The sequence below is a fragment of the Ursus arctos genome, unplaced genomic scaffold (genome assembly GCF_023065955.2).
Source record: "Ursus arctos isolate Adak ecotype North America unplaced genomic scaffold, UrsArc2.0 scaffold_6, whole genome shotgun sequence".
Lineage (NCBI taxonomy): Eukaryota > Metazoa > Chordata > Mammalia > Carnivora > Ursidae > Ursus > Ursus arctos.
In genome coordinates this window covers 76,528,818-76,544,480 of record NW_026623078.1, presented here as the reverse complement: position 1 = coordinate 76,544,480, position 15,663 = coordinate 76,528,818, and the positions used below count along the sequence as shown (strand labels likewise).

At 41.8% G+C, this 15,663-nt stretch overlaps 1 protein-coding gene and 1 non-coding gene across 2 annotated transcripts in view; one reads left to right on the top strand and one right to left on the bottom strand.

The window, feature by feature from the left end:
- Positions 1 to 15,663, top strand: part of ADCY8 (adenylate cyclase 8) — a 223,336-nt gene that overhangs the window by 150,126 nt on the left and 57,547 nt on the right. The window contains exon 9 of the mRNA XM_026495400.3: positions 3,619 to 3,719. Coding sequence (XP_026351185.1) covers positions 3,619 to 3,719 — 101 coding nt within the window. The remainder of the gene's footprint in view (positions 1 to 3,618; positions 3,720 to 15,663) is intronic.
- Positions 6,730 to 6,837, bottom strand: LOC113253096 (U6 spliceosomal RNA). Its single transcript, XR_003315237.1, has one exon. It is a non-coding gene; the product is annotated as a U6 spliceosomal RNA (small nuclear RNA).

Below are 15,663 nucleotides of genomic sequence, written 5' to 3'. Positions count from 1 at the left end.
ATGTTACAAGATTTTGGCCATTTCCTGAATTAACCAGAGCCCTCTGGATTAAAAAAAAAAAGTAATCCAAACTCTAATCGAAGATCTCAAAGAAAGCACTTGTAACTTGTTCCAAGTGGCATGCTCTTTTAATTGGTATTAATCCCAATATAGTTGGCTTAGGTACTGGCTTCAGGCTTTTTCTGCTCTCAAACAGTGGTCTAATAGAGCGGACACTCCACTGAGAGCCAAGAGGTGTGGCTCATTGTCTGAACTTGGCCTCCAATCCCCTAACCTTGACGAACACTTTCTCCATATCTGATTTTCAAGTTACTTATCTGAATATATTTATATATATATATTCTCTTGCAGACCAAGGACTCAGTGAATTATAAAGACCCAGTGGTCATTTCCAAGGACACCTTTCCTAAAGGTCTCTGGAGAAGTGGAGAATTCTACCCACTGGTGGAGGATCTTTTAAGAGGCAGGGGAAGGAATAAAGGCAGGGTCTTTTCTTAAGACAAAAAACCACATACGAGATTAAAATTCCTTTTAGAAGAATCCTTTCTAACATGATGGACCAATCAGCCAACCCACGCTAGGGGGCCCTACTGAGTACAAGGTATCATTTTGTACAGAGGAATGGAAGATAGCATTCTAGAAGGCAACACTGAGGCTGAAAAAGCAGGCTTTGGAAAGGTAACAAGCATAGCAATACTGTAAGTATAATTAATTGATTACAGGAAACACTTGTATGAGGTTGCCCTGCCCCTTAAGCACCTGCTTTAGGCTCTTTGCGTATATTAACTCTTTCATTCTCCCAGCAACCCTAATGAGATAGTTCCTATTATTATCCTTATTTTCTTGGTGAGCAAACTGTGGCATAAAAAGCTTAGTCAACTTGTCCAGGTTCCATAGCTAGTAGGTGTTAGAGGTCGGGTTCAAATCCAGGTAGTCTAGCTCTAGGTTAGTTCATTTTGCTCACCACTAAGACTTAAAAGGATAAGCGGAGCCAAATGAGGACAGAACAGACGTGAGGCGAGCAGGAGAGAGCTCTAACGATGGCAGGAGAGAGTGTACGTGTAACTTAATATAGCTTCGAGCCCAAGTGTTCGAACCTTCACAAGTCAAGAGGAAGTGAAATGAATCACCACCCAATGTCAGTACCCTATCATCCTGAGCCAATTAGGAATGTTCTTTCCATAATTCTGTTCTCCTTTGTGCTTCCAAAGTAACAATGCGCTCCATTCTGAAACCCAGTATTTTATATTCGATTGACATCAGCTTCCCAAATATTATAAGGCTCTTTCTTGTGAGAGTGCTGGCACTGGAATTCAGACATGAAAATAATAGAATTTATTATTCAATTCTAGCACAATAAGATAATAGCATTGGGAACCTATGAATTGTATTCATTCCCCCATCTGATAGATAAGAAAAGGGAAGTTCAAAGAAACTGGCTTCACTCACAGTGAACCACTGACAGAGTGGACGATCTGGAGCCAGAGGAAGTCTTTCCAGCCTGCCAGCCGAAGCCAATGGAAAACCTAAAGCCATGTGCAACTTTAGGCTGGACAAATGATGACTATGTGACATTTTTAAGGTCATCAGAGAGAAGCATTCATGAAAGGAGAGGAGGCAGAGACTCAGGCTTGGGGTCTACAGGAAAGACCTCTTCAAAGTAAAAATGGACTCAACATAGGAAGGAACCCTTTGCAAAGGAGTGAGTGCTCAGGCACTGGGAGTGTCCAAGTCAAGGGTGCCCCAACCCAGCAGAAAGAAACCCACTTGCCCCAACAAAGCAGAGAAGGTCATCTAATGATAATCAGCAGGCATTTGAGTAGACCTCAGGAGTGTCATGGAGAGGATTCCTGAAGGTCACGATTCATTACAGCTCCAAGGTGCTGTGATGATGGTGGGGATGATGATGATACAGAAAATGAGGAAGACGGGGATTAGGCACACATTGTTTAAAGATCTCATGATCAAGCCTATATAACCAAGCTGGTTTGAAATTTATCAGTCAGCCGACAAAGAGTAATTAGATCTTATACAGTTCGTTGTTAGAAGAAACTCAGACATGTATCTTTCCTTGACTTAACTGCTTTGTGGCTAACTTGCTGATTTCCAAGCTGGTATGTGTATGCCTCTCTCTGATTGTGCCCGGTCCTTAGGTAGCGCTCTTGTTAATACAGATTTTCTGTAGTTTTATCGAGAGTGAGGGTGGCTTATTGCGATGCTTTGGGGGAGTATTTCAGTTTCCCCTCCATATACCAAGCAGGTTGTTGGCAAGCAGACAGAGGCCTCAGTACCGGGGAACAGAAAAAGCATTGCCCCGAAGCAGCAATGAAGGGACACTCTCCGAGCAACATTGTGCTTCCCCCTTGGAGCTCGCTGGCTTCAGGACATTGTCATTCCCCACATCTTAGCCATGACACTGAGCAGTCTGTTCAGTCTATGTTCAGTCTAAAACCCAGACCACACCAAGAAGTAGGCAAGAGAATAAAAATCATGTGACAGTTGATTGTGACTACCACACCACCAACAAGTTGGACTGATTTTATGCTTTCATTGACCCGACCGAAACCCGACTGGGGACAAGCCTGCAGTGTTGCCAGAGTTCCATTTACTTGTTTCCTTTATAAAGTAACTGTGAATTTCAAGCCAGGATTACAAAGTTCCAAAGCCAGGCTTAGCTTTCTGTTCCCCTGCCCTAAAAATGATCCTCATGCTGTGTGATCAATGGCAAGTTGCTTGACCTCTCTGGCATTGAGGGAAAATGAGGGGCTTGACTGAGGCTAACTCTAAGGACTTCTTCAATTTTAAAAATCCTTTCTTCCTTCTGAAGGAATTGGATTCTTCTTCCTTTAGTGACTCCAGGATGGTTCAGGAAACTAGGAAGGACTAAGGCAAGTGCATATTCAGTGTTGACCTTCCAAAAGCTTTTAAGGCTGGACAGTGAAATTACCGAGCCTCTGGATAATCAGAATAAAGTTAGCACCATTACACAGGGCTGCCTGGAGCAGACAAGAGAAGGGCATGGAACACATGGGTGATCAGTTGGGTTTCTCTGTGTGAAATGAAAGGGCTTTGCGCTCGCTGGAGTTCTCTTAGGCTGCTCTCTCTTCTAAGACTCTGTGATCTTATTTTTTAATAGTTGTTGTGGAAAAGGGGGCAGGAAGACTCGGGTGAAACCTTTTCCTGGGTCCCCCACCTAACAAGAAATAGAGCAAGACCCTTCAATGACTTACGTTTACTCATGAAGAAAGTCCACGTGAATTTGATTTGTGGCATATGTGGCTGTGTGCTCTTCTGTTTTGTTTAAGTGATGCTAGTTCAGAGGGAGGAGAGCCGGAGAAGCTTACGCAGAGTCCCCTCCCATTCCCTTTCGCTGCGAAGGGAATTGTAGTCACTCCTGGGCTCTCACTGGAAGGTTGGAGGGAGGGACGGAGATTATGCTCTGTAAAGGGTAATTAAGATATGGATTCCTCTTTAAAAAAAAACAAAATGTTTTAATGCTTTGTTTCTCTTTGCTGTTTGCCCTCAACCCCCAACACTGGGAAAACTTAACTCTTCCAGAAGTGCAGCTTTGCCGTGAAGTAATTTATTCTCCTTCTTCTTTTTTTTTTTTAATTACAGTATTCTCAAATGAGGGATGAAGTATTCAAGTCAAACTTGGTCTGTGCATTTATCGTTCTTCTATTTATCACGGCGATACAAAGTTTGCTTCCTTCCTCAAGGTAAATACGAAAGGACAGAATTTTCAGGTGAAATGTCTTTGTGAGTTGATGGTCCCGCACCTGGAGCCAGCCAGCTGACCTTTCCAAGGGATCAGAGTTTAAAATAATGGGATCCAGGATCCGCACCAAAATGTTTGACAATATCGGTGTCCACTCTGGTTGTCTCACTCTGCGTCCTCTCACCGCTCTGCCATGGCAACAGTCTTTCTCACCATCTTAATAAAACAACAACCGAAATCAAAATAGGCCCCCCTCTTATTTGACACTGCACCCATGAATGCAGCAAATAAGTATTAGACCTCCACCGTCACGGTCTTGTTCCTCTGGTAATCACCTTTTGGTGTTCATAGATACAGCACCATAGCTTCCTGGGCCAGCAAAATCGGCCCTTTAATAATACTGCAAACACCTATATGTGGCCAGTCACTGTTCCAAATACTTTCCATGCAGTAACTCATGAAATCGTCATGGCAACCCTATGAGGTAGGTACTACTAGTATCCCCATTTTTAAAGAGGAGAGAACTGAGGCCCAGAGTCATGGAATCATTTGTAGCAGATCTCACCGTTGAAAATGTGACAGCCTGCATGCAAACCCGGGAAGTCTCCCTCCGGAGTCTGGGCTCTTGACTCTACCAGACACGGATGTATAGCGTGCAGGTTGTCGGTGGCAGAGCCAGCGTTTGAACTTAGATCCGGGTTAGTCCAGGGGCCACGCTTTGTGCTCTTCCTGTACTTTAAGGGAGCCCCTGCGTCCTTTCTCAGGTAAAGTACCTTTCCCTTAAATTTACCTTGAGTTTTCCCCTTTTGTGGGATCGACACATATCTGTTAAATGTCTCATACAGTCTAGCAATATGTCAGAACTTGATGATGTTATAATGTTGTAAAAGGAGGTCTACATCTCTAAGATGTAATTTAGCAGGAGAGAGAGACATCAGTGATGACTTCCAGTTAATAAGTACTTATTACATGAAAGTGCTAAATCCCTGGCACGGATTGCCTCAGCAAAGCCTCAAAGGCAACCAGTAAATGAGAGAGCACTCTGATGCCCGTTTTGTTGGTGAGGAGCTGTCCAAGGTCACATGTCTCTATAATGGCTGAGCTGGGAATTGAACCCAGAGACAGAGTCTGTGCTTTTAACGACCCACCTACTTTGTACCAAAATCAGCAATTCACTCTGACCAGATGGTTTAAGGAAGAGTTTGCAGGAAAGGTACTATTTTGAGCTGAGTGGGATGAGATAGAAAGAGTGAGTGGAAGGGCATTTCCAGTTTAAAGAACAGCACCGGCAAAGGCACAAGGGTGTGCACAACCTTGTGTTTGTAGAGTAGTGGGCCGGTGGGAGAGTCTAGAGTAAAGGGTTTGTATGAGGACGTGGTGGGTGCCAGAGCCCAAGAAGGAGTGAGCGAGCACCGGTTCTGTGCCTCCAGTGATAAAGGGTGTTCAGGCTAAGTCACACTCCGAGAATGGCCATGCTTGACCGTCTCTGGATTAGCAGGGATACTAGGAGAAAGAGAAAAGGGACTCCAGGGAGATGGTGTCAGAAGGTGGTGTATTTCTGAATCTTTCAAAATTCCCACGTGTCTGAATAGCTAGATAGCAAAACCAAACCCTGTGAGGCCTGTATTTACAACAAAAACAGGTGAGATGATAGCCCCGTAAGTTCCCAAATGGACGTGGGTGGTGACAGTCTCGCAGTAGCCCCAGGATTGGTGTGACATCAGCATCCATGTGGGAGGAAGCAGAAACAAGCAAGTAGGCATCTGTCATGTCTGGGAACAAAAGAGCCCAAGTATAGCCAATAGATATTCACTGGGAAGTACCACAGGGCAAATTGAGAAAGCAGCTGGAAGTAGGAGGGGTTTGCCCCATCCAGCATCCAGGGAGTGCAAAGGCCCACAGTAAGGTCTGAAGAGTTGGAACTGTCACACACTGGGAACCTGCCTGACCCACCACCCCGTCTCTCTCCCAGGATGGCATCTTGGAAGGATCTGTGTGGGGGGAATCAAGACGACTCACAGTAAGAACCATAGAGAAGAAGAAAAGCCAGGGTCATTGTAAAAGTGGGAAGAGAATGTAGCCATCACGCTTTTGAACACCACATGAAAGCAACTAAAGAGAGAGCTCTGTAGAGTTAAAAAAATAAACTCTCCTAAAACACACCTATTTCTAAGAGTTCAGCAAAGTTAATTTGACACAAAAATGAGCAACAAAACATATTGGCAATCCCATACCAAGCTATTCCAAAAAAAAAAAAAAAGAGGGGAAAAAAGTAGATCGATATCCTTAGAGTTGATGAGAACACTTCAAAAAGGCCCACAATGTGTATCAAATCTTTAACCTACCCCCTCAGAAGAATTGAAGCACTTCATGGGGTTCAAGACATAAACTAACAACCTATCTTACAAGTAGAAAAAGTTAGAAATTCAACAAGAAAGCACAGGAAGGAAATAAAAAGGAAAAGAAAGCTACATTTTGGAAATGAAGACCTAAGAAGAGGGAACATAGAGCGTATAGACACAGCAAATAATGCCTTAAGAGGAACAAAGGTAAAAAGGAAGAATTTTTTTTAATCAAAAAGAAGAGGAAAAGGCAGAGCTCCCCTCCCTCACACCTTCCCACCACACTGACAAGAATCCAGAAAATTAAGGGTGGACTACAGCTGAAAGAAGTGCAAGACACAGACTCCTTCTGAAGAGGGGTTCTCAGGGGAGCCCAGTTCAAGAGCAGAGACAAAAACAAGGACACAAGAGGAATTTGAAGCCACTAGTACACCATAGTTACTGCAAACACTAAATGTAGCCCAACTCCAAAGGAGATTTACTTAAATCCTCGGAGTAAAGATCAATTCATCTCACTTTCTCGAACCTGATACAATGTGACCAGTTTTCAACAAAATATTACAAGGTATGCCGGAAGGAAAGAAGAGACAAAGCAACCATTAGAATCAGACTCACGGATGACAAAGATGCTGAAATTATTAGGAAGAGAATTTAAAATAACTATTTTTCATGTTTTAAGGGTTCTTCACGAATGTGCACGTCATCTTTACACAGAGGCCATGCTAATCTTCTCTGTATCGTTCCAATTTTAGTATATGTGTGGCTGAATGAGCACAATATAGTAAGTGTTCTAATGGAAAAATTAGACACCATGCAAGAACAGATGGGCAGTAAAGTAGAGAGAAACTCTAAGAAAGAATCAAAAGGAAATGTTAGAAATAAAAACACTGCAACAGAAGTAACGAATGGGCTCATCAGTAGACTCAACAAAGCCAAGGAAAGAATCAGGGAGCTTGAATATACGTCAACAAACTCTCAGACTAAATACAAAGGAAAAAAAATAAGTGGAAAAAAAAAAAACAGGTCAAAGCATTTAAGAACCCACCTTAAACATAAAAACTCAAGTATGTTAAAAGTAAAGGGATGGAGAAAGATACACTATGCTAACATTAATCAAAAGAAGGCTGGAGTAACTATACTAATTTCAGTCAGAGTAGACTCAGAACAAGGAAAATTATCAGTGGTGAAGAGGACATTACATCATGACAGAAAAATCAATTCTCAAAGAAGACATAACAATCCGTATGTTATGTCTTGTATCTGCCTGTGAATGTGTGTCAAAATACGTGAAGATTTTATGAGTGTCAAAATACCTGAATATTAAATAACGCATGGACCAAAAAAGAAATCTCAAGAGAAATTTCAAAATATTTTCACCTAAGCGAAAATGAAAATAAAATTTATCAAAATTTGTAAGATGCAATGAAAGTGGTGTTTAGAGGGAAATTGACAGTAATCAATTCATATATTACAAGAGAAAGATCTAAAATCAATAATCTAAGTTCTACCTTGGGGAACCAGAGAAAGAAAAGGAATTTAAACCTAAAACAAGTAGAAGATAAGAAATCGTATAAATTAGGGCAGAAATCGATGAATTCGGAAACAGGAAAATAATAGAAAAATCAACAAAACTGAAATCTAGTACTTTGAAAATATCAATAAAATCAATAACCCCCTGGCCAAGTAAACAGAAGAGAGAGGCCGAGAGAGTGACACACACACAAATTACCAATATCATACGTGAAAGGAAGGTTTTCACTACTGATCCCGCGGACATGAAAATGTTAATAAAAGAATATATGCCCATAAATTTGATGACTGAGATGAGATAGACCAATTTATTAAATGAGACACAAACTACCCAGATCCACACAAGAAGAAAAGGTAAACCTGAACAGCCCTGTAGCAATGAAAGAAACGGAGTCAATGATTTAAAAACTAACTAAAAAAATAAAACACCAGACTAAAATGGTTTTACTGGTGAATTCTACCAATGATATATAGAAAAAAAAAAAATACCAGTTCTACACAACCTCTTCCAGAAATTAGAAATGGAAGGAACAGTTCCTAACTCATTTTATGGGGTCAGCATTACCCTAATACTAAAATCCAATAAAGACTGAAATAAAGGAAAACTACAGACCAATATCTTTCATCAACATAGACACAAAAATTCTCCAAAAAATATTAGCAAATCAAATCCAACAATGTATGAAAATAATTATACACCATGACCAAATAGAATATATTCCAGATAGGCAAGACTTAGTCAGTATTTGAAAATCAAACAGCATAATTCACCCTATCAACAAGCTAAAGGAGGAAAATTGTATGATTACATCTGTTGACACAGAAAAAGCATTTGCTAAAATCCAATGTCCATTTAAAGTAAAAACTCTCAGAAGACTAGGACTAGAAGGGAACTTCCTCAACTTGATATACACAATCTACAAAGAAGCTATAGCTAGCATCATCCTTAGTGGTGGTAGACCAGAACTCTTCCCCTTAGTGTCAGAAACAAGACAAGAATGTACTATCTCACTACAACTACTTACCATCATATTACACATCCTTAGGAAAATAAGACATCCAAAAGGAATATAAGGTATACATATGGGAAAGGAAGAAATAAAACTAGGTTTATCTGCAAATGACATAACATTCTATGTAGAAAATCCAAAAAAATCCACCAAAAAAACCCTCCTAAAACTAATGAGCAAGTGTAGCAAGCTCAGAACGTACAAAGTCAATATACAAAAGTCAGTTGCTTTCCCATATAACACCAATTAAAAATTAGCATGTAAAGTTAAAGAGACTATTTTTTACATCATCAAAAATTAAATACTTAGGTATAGCTCTAACAACATGTGTACAGGATCTGTATACATAAAACTAAAAAACAGCAATGAAATAAGTCAAAAAAAGATGAATAAATTCTATGTTCATGGATTAAAAGACTTGATATTACTAAGATGTCAGTTCTTCCCAACTTGTTCTATAGATGCAATTCAGTATCACTCAAAATCCCAGCAAGCTAGTTTGTAGATATCAACAAACTGATGCTGAAGTTTCTATGGGAACACAAAGGCTGTAGCATAACCAATAAAATACAAAAAAACAAACAAACAAACAAAAAACAAAAAAACCTCACCAAAACTAGAGTATTCACAGTACTTAATTTTAATACCATATATAACTACACTAATCAATAGAGTGTGATATTGAAGAAAGAATAGACACATAGTTCAACAGAAGAGTGAGCCCGGAAATAGACTCACACTAACATATATAATAACCCAACTGATTTGTAACAAGGCGCAAAGTCAATTCAATGGAGAAAGGATATTTTTTCAACAAATGGTACTGGAAAAATTGGATGTTTATATGAAAACAAAAAAGAACCTATACACAAACCTTACACCTTTCACAAAAATAACTGGAAATAGTTCATATTCCTAAATGCAAAATTATAAAATTTCTAGAAGAAAACATAGGAGAATACGTGGTCTTGTATTTAGCTGTGAGTTTTTAGATATAATGCCAAAATCATGATCCATGAAAGAAAAAATTGACAGGTTGGACTTCACTAAAATTTAAATTTCTGCTGTGTGAAAAACACTGTTCAGAGAAAGAAAACTCAAGCCACAGATTAGAAGAAAGCATTTGTAACTCACATATCTGTTAAAGGACTTGTATCCAAGATACACAGAGAACTCTTAAAACTCAACAATAACAAAACAAACAACCCAATTTTTAAAATAGGCAAAAGATCTGAACAGACACTTCACCAAAGAAGATACACAAATATCAAAAGAGCAAATGAGAAGATGCTTGATATAATTTTTCATTAGAGAAATGCAATTAAACATTAAAACTGATGTTATACCACCACATACCTATTCAGAATGATGAGGGCCAGAAAATGAGGAAGTATTAAAATACACACACACACACACACACACACTCACACACACAATGATGGGAGAATGTCAAAGGGGCACAGGAGTCAGCGGAAAGAGCTCCCAGAAGCCAAAGATGGAACAACTTGAATAAGAAAATAAGTAAAACAGAATTGGGCTATAATCCAAAATATACACTAAATAATCTATGGGTTGATACTGATAGAAATAAATGATTGAATTAATAAATTAATTAAGAATAGATAAATCTCCCATTGAGAAAAAATCCCAAATAATTTATGTAGGTAGTCTGTCTTCCATGGTGGAAGTTACCTCCCGCTCCTGTGGGGGCGTGTGGCTATGCTGAACGTAAGTTCCTTCTGAAGAGCACAGGGTGGTTGGAGGGAAAGCCTGGAGAAACACGACAAATGCTCTCAGTCAGCTGACGAAGATTAACATCAACAGTGCTAAGTCATGTTGAATGAGAATGGCACATAAACTCCGTGGTCTTCCTCTCAAAAACCCATAACCCAATCATGGGGGGGGGGGGCAAATTCTAATTGAAAAACATTCTACAGTATACCTGGTCGGTACTCCTCACGACTGTCAAGGTCATTTAAAGCAAGAGAAGTCTAAGAAACTGTCACAGTCAGTAGAACCTGAGGAGATATGACAACTAAAGTTAAAGGGAAGAAGAAAAGGGGGGTAAACAGAAGGGGAATGAACCATGAGAGACTATGGACTCTGGGAAACAAACTGAGGGCTTCAGAGGGGAGGGGGTGGGGGAATGGGATAGGCTGGTGATGGGTAGTAAGGAGGGCACGTGTTGCATGGTGCACTGGGTGTTATACGCAAGTAATGAATCATGGAACTTTACATCAAAAACCAGGGATGTACTGTATGGTGACTAACATAATATAACAAAAAAATATTATTATAAAAAAAATAAAGTTGAAGGTGGTATCCTGGATTGGAGATATGAATACAGAAAATCCTATCAAGAACATCCAACCCAGTATCTATGAGCATAAACGAGGGGCCAGACTGTGCTGTTGAAATAATATTCCAATTTTTATTTAAAAAAATTTTTTGGAGATATGTACGATTCCAGGGCTGGGACAGGAAATATACAAGACGAGCCTGAAACATCTTGTCCTACTAGAAAATAAGGAAGCCGTCAGGTTTATTGGCCATGTCTAAAGGACTCGGAAGCCACAGTGAAGATGTTCCCATTGTCCTAAGATGGAAAAACTTGAGCTTCAGTATGGATAATTGTTAAAATATTCAATGGAAACCCAGCAAATATTTTTAGCTTTATGAGTTTATAAGGACATTTTTTAAAGTTGGATGGATGTTAGAGAACTGGTTGGCTATCCGGAAACTAGAAGGGAGGGAGGGAGGGAGGAAGGAAAAGAAAGGAAGGAAAAGAAAGAAAAAAAAAAGAAAAGAAAAGAAAAGAAAAGAAAGAAAGAAAGAAAAGTTAGTTTTCTGTATTTCCTGCATGAAGCGTACCACGAACTCACCAAATAGCAGGTGAGTGACACATCATAAAATTATTCATGCTAATAGTTCTTAAAGAAATTATAGAATTAAAATACTGCCATTTTCCAACATCCCAATGAATTAATGGATCTAGGAATTGAGCATCAGAGGACGTTATTAACACGAAAGGAGAGACAGTCATGTCTCCTGATGGAAGAAGAACACAGTATGTTTCTAGTCTTACCAAAATGATTAAGCCTAAGTCTGATCACGCCTTTGAATCCAGCTTCCAATTTGCAGGAATCATAGAGGACAAAGGACGTTGAATGAGTTTGCAGAAGTCAAATCCAGGTAGTGGGAAATGCTGTAGGTCAAGGGCACATAATCTTCAATAAAGACCCTGTGAAGAAAATAAAGGGTTAAAGAGAGAACCAGCAGATATTTTGAAAGACTTAAAAGATAAAACGAATGTCATAAAAAATGGACACAACTAAACTGTAGTGTCTAAATATAGATGATAAAACTATAAAGGAAAGGAAAGTGATTGGTTGGGGTTAGGAAACAGGGTTATAATGGAGCCTGGGGATGGGCTTTCAGAGTGCCCAACAAAGTTCCGTTTCGTGAACTCAGTGGTCATTACAAAGACAGACGTGTTGTAATAGCTAATTAAGCTATACTTTGGTGCGGTTTTCTCTATTAATGCTTCATTTTAAAGTTTAGAGTTTTGAGAGAGAGAGAGCGAGAAAGAGAAGGAAAGACTGTGTATTTCTGCTAAATTGAATGCGTGTTACGAGCTAGACCTGTGTTAGATGCTGGGAATCTATCAGTGAACAAAAAAGACAAAAAAAGTGCTCTCCTGGATCTTGTAACCTAGTGGTAGGAGTCAAAGAAATAATCAAAATATATACCTGCGTCTAGATATAGATGCCATCTCTGTAGCTACTTACGTGCTATATAGGGCTACATATGGAGATAGCTTACGTTCTGCAGGTAGATAACATGTTTACTATGTACGTAGATCCGTATTTGCTATGGCAGTGAATGAATGAACGAGGAAAGGTACCAGGGAGTGCCGTAAGAGGATGGGTATCCTGACTCCCCAAGAACTATGTGGGGCCTCGGGTCTAAGGGATGGTCTCAGAGTAGTGAGCTGTGAATGATGGCAGGGTCTTGTCAGATTCACCCTAACTTCCTGGACTCCCTTCTTGACTCCTGCCAGTGGAGAGTTGGGGGCCAAGGAGGGGCCTATCTGGTGCATGCTCTTTCCTGACTCCAGGATTCCCAACAAACACCCTTTATGTGCCTGCTTGTGCGGGACACTGTGCTGGACACCGGAGGTATAGGGTCCTGGTCCCCACCGTCATAAAGCTCACAGTCTAACAGGGGGACAAAGCAATTAGCTAAACAGCAAGAATATGGTACAAAGACTCTTATGATAGGGCAGGTATAAAGTGGAAGAGGATGCCCAGGAGTGAGGTGAGGAAAACAGATCAAGGCAGGCTTCCCAGAGGCGGTGATCCTGACATCTCAACCCCCTCCTGAAGGACTTGCCAGGTCACAGGAGAGGACTGAGGGGCGGGGCAGGACTGGAAAGTGAGTGTGTGGAGGTGAGGGGTTTGTAAGTCTTGCTGAGGAATTGTGACGGGTTGGCAGAGAAGATATTATGGAAGTTTTTCATCAAAGCAGTGATGGGGGCGATTTTTGACAAGGGTCACACTAACACGGAAAAGAGAAAGGTGGAAGGGCCTATAGTCGGGGAGACCAGTAGAAGGCAGGTGCAAAACTCTGGGGTGAGAAATGGGAGGGACAAGATAGTGGAGGTGGCAGTGTGTGGGGGGAGGGGGGACTAGAGAGGAAGAATTTGCTAGATAAGGCAGAGACAGACTGGTCTGTGTGGGATGGGAGACAGAGAGGACCCCAGAGCGGGCCTGAAGGTCTGGACTGGCACTGGGACAGAAAGGATAACTGTGCCAAGGGAGTGCGGGACATCCTATGGCCCAGGCAGGCTCCCTTCCCAAGAGCCGTGCCCAGGGAAGGTGAGCCAGCCCTGATGCCCGATTCCGGCTTCAGGGGAAGAGACCTGGCTCCTCGGGCAGCAGCTGGCGGGCAGGAGGCTCTGACTGGGGCGCAAGCTGAAATACTAGCCAGAGCCCTGAGTGCACTTGCACAGCCGAAGAGAAGACACTGACAATGAAGAAAACATCCCAAGCTGATCTCTGACCAGACAGGCCACATGTTGTGGGGACAGAGGGGCCCCTTTGCCCCAGACGCAGCAAAAGCTTTCATTAATGTGTGCTGCTTTCCTCTCCAACTCATTTCGTGTCTGATTGATTCTTTGCAACTACACAGATGGCAGGGGACTTTCACTGGCATTTCCTCCATCATGGACTTTTTAGCAGAGGAGGTGGGCTCTGCTCATAGGACCACAGCTGACTCTCAGCCGCCAAAGCAAACCCTAGTGCTTGTTCCGCTCTTGGCTCTCATTTCCTCATGCATGCAGATGTTCCTCCCGCAGAGGGGTAAACTGAGGAAAGAACAGACAATATCTTTTGTGAGTATGGAACGGTGTAGCTCAGTTGCAAGCATGGTGATGGGGGGGGTGGAAGGCAGACCGAGAGGAAGGGGAGAGAAGAGGGAAGGAAAGAAGGGGAAAGAAAATATGCAAGCAAGAGAGGGAGACTAGAAAAAAAAAAGAAAAGAAAAGAAAGAAAGAGGCCCTGGGTCTTATTACTTTCTGTGCATCTCACTGGCTGTATTATGTACTTGACCTCTCTGGAGCCTTGATTTTCTCATCTATAAAATGGGAATAACAATGCCCTCTTCCTGGTTGCTGTGAGAATTAAAGACCCATATCCATTTTGATAAATTCTGGTCCCCTTCCCTTTCCGAGCCATAGTATTTTCATCTGTTGAAGTGGCTAAGAATACCTACCTCTCAGGGTTGCTATGAAGCTCAGGTGTACTACTGGGCTCATAGGCTCTTGCAGAATCTGAGAGGTGGTATAAATGTCATCTTTGGGGATGATCCGACTTTCTGTTTCCCACTGCACCCCAGGCTGCTAGAGGCTGTTCACTCGACCCCATTGATCCCCGCCTCCCCAGCAAACACCCAGTGGTGATACCAACCCAGACTCTGTTTTAAAGACAGACTACGGAGAACAATTAGCACTTAATGTCTAGAAATGATTTGGAGAGAGCTGTTTGCAAATCCCTTGTCATTTCTTTCAGACTCACGATTTCAGAAATGAGAGGTTTCCTTGCCTCTTACGGACACCGACAATGCAAAGCGAATTCAGAACCCCTGGATGCCTGAGTAGCTCTATAATTAGATTAAAAACTACAATTGGTTGCTACAATGTTTATGTGTGCAGAAGGAGATGAACGCTGGGGAGCTGCTGAGAGATTCTTAGAGGAATTTTATAGGCAGCGCCAGCGCCTTGCACCTTGTAATTAATACTCTTCCCATCAATTTTGAAACGCCCTTGGTTTTCTGGATTTCACTGTGAATAGCAGAGAACTAACGTTTCTTTGAGTTCGTCTTATGTGCTAAGCATACTGCTTTATTACTTTAACGAACCTCCTTAAAAGGTGGGCTTAACCATTCTGGTTTTGCAGACTAAAAATACGATACTCAGAAGAGTTAGTTATCTTTCCCGAGGCTGGGCCACTGGTTAGGTTTCGGAGCTATGGGTTCAGACACCCAGGGTTTTGCTCGCTCTTGCCACTCACTAACCCACCTGCCCGCCGTTTACCTCCTGTCTTAGCTCCTTCGGGCTGCTGTCACAAAATACTATGGACTGCGGGCTTATAAACAGCCCACCCAAGTTCTCACAGCTCTGGAGGCTGGAAGTGGAAGATCAAGGCACTGGCACAGTCAGTGTCTGGTGAGAGCCGTCTGCCTTGTCTGTACGTGTGTCCTCACGTGGAGGACGGGGCCAGGGAGCCCCGGGGGGTGTGGGGGCTCTTTTATGAGGGGACTAGCCCCATTAATGAGCGCTCTAGCCTCATGACCTCTTCATCTTCCCAACGTCCTGCCTCCAAATACCATCACATTGGGCATTCCGATTCAATATCCGAATTTGGGGGAAATACAAGCCCTCGGCCCATAGCTCCTCCCTTTCCTTTGTTAAGTGCTGATCACTTAAAATGGTGTTATGGGCAGAAGTGGGTTCAGTGTGCCAATCCCGTACACAGCCCTCCAGCATACCAAAATGCCCCACCAA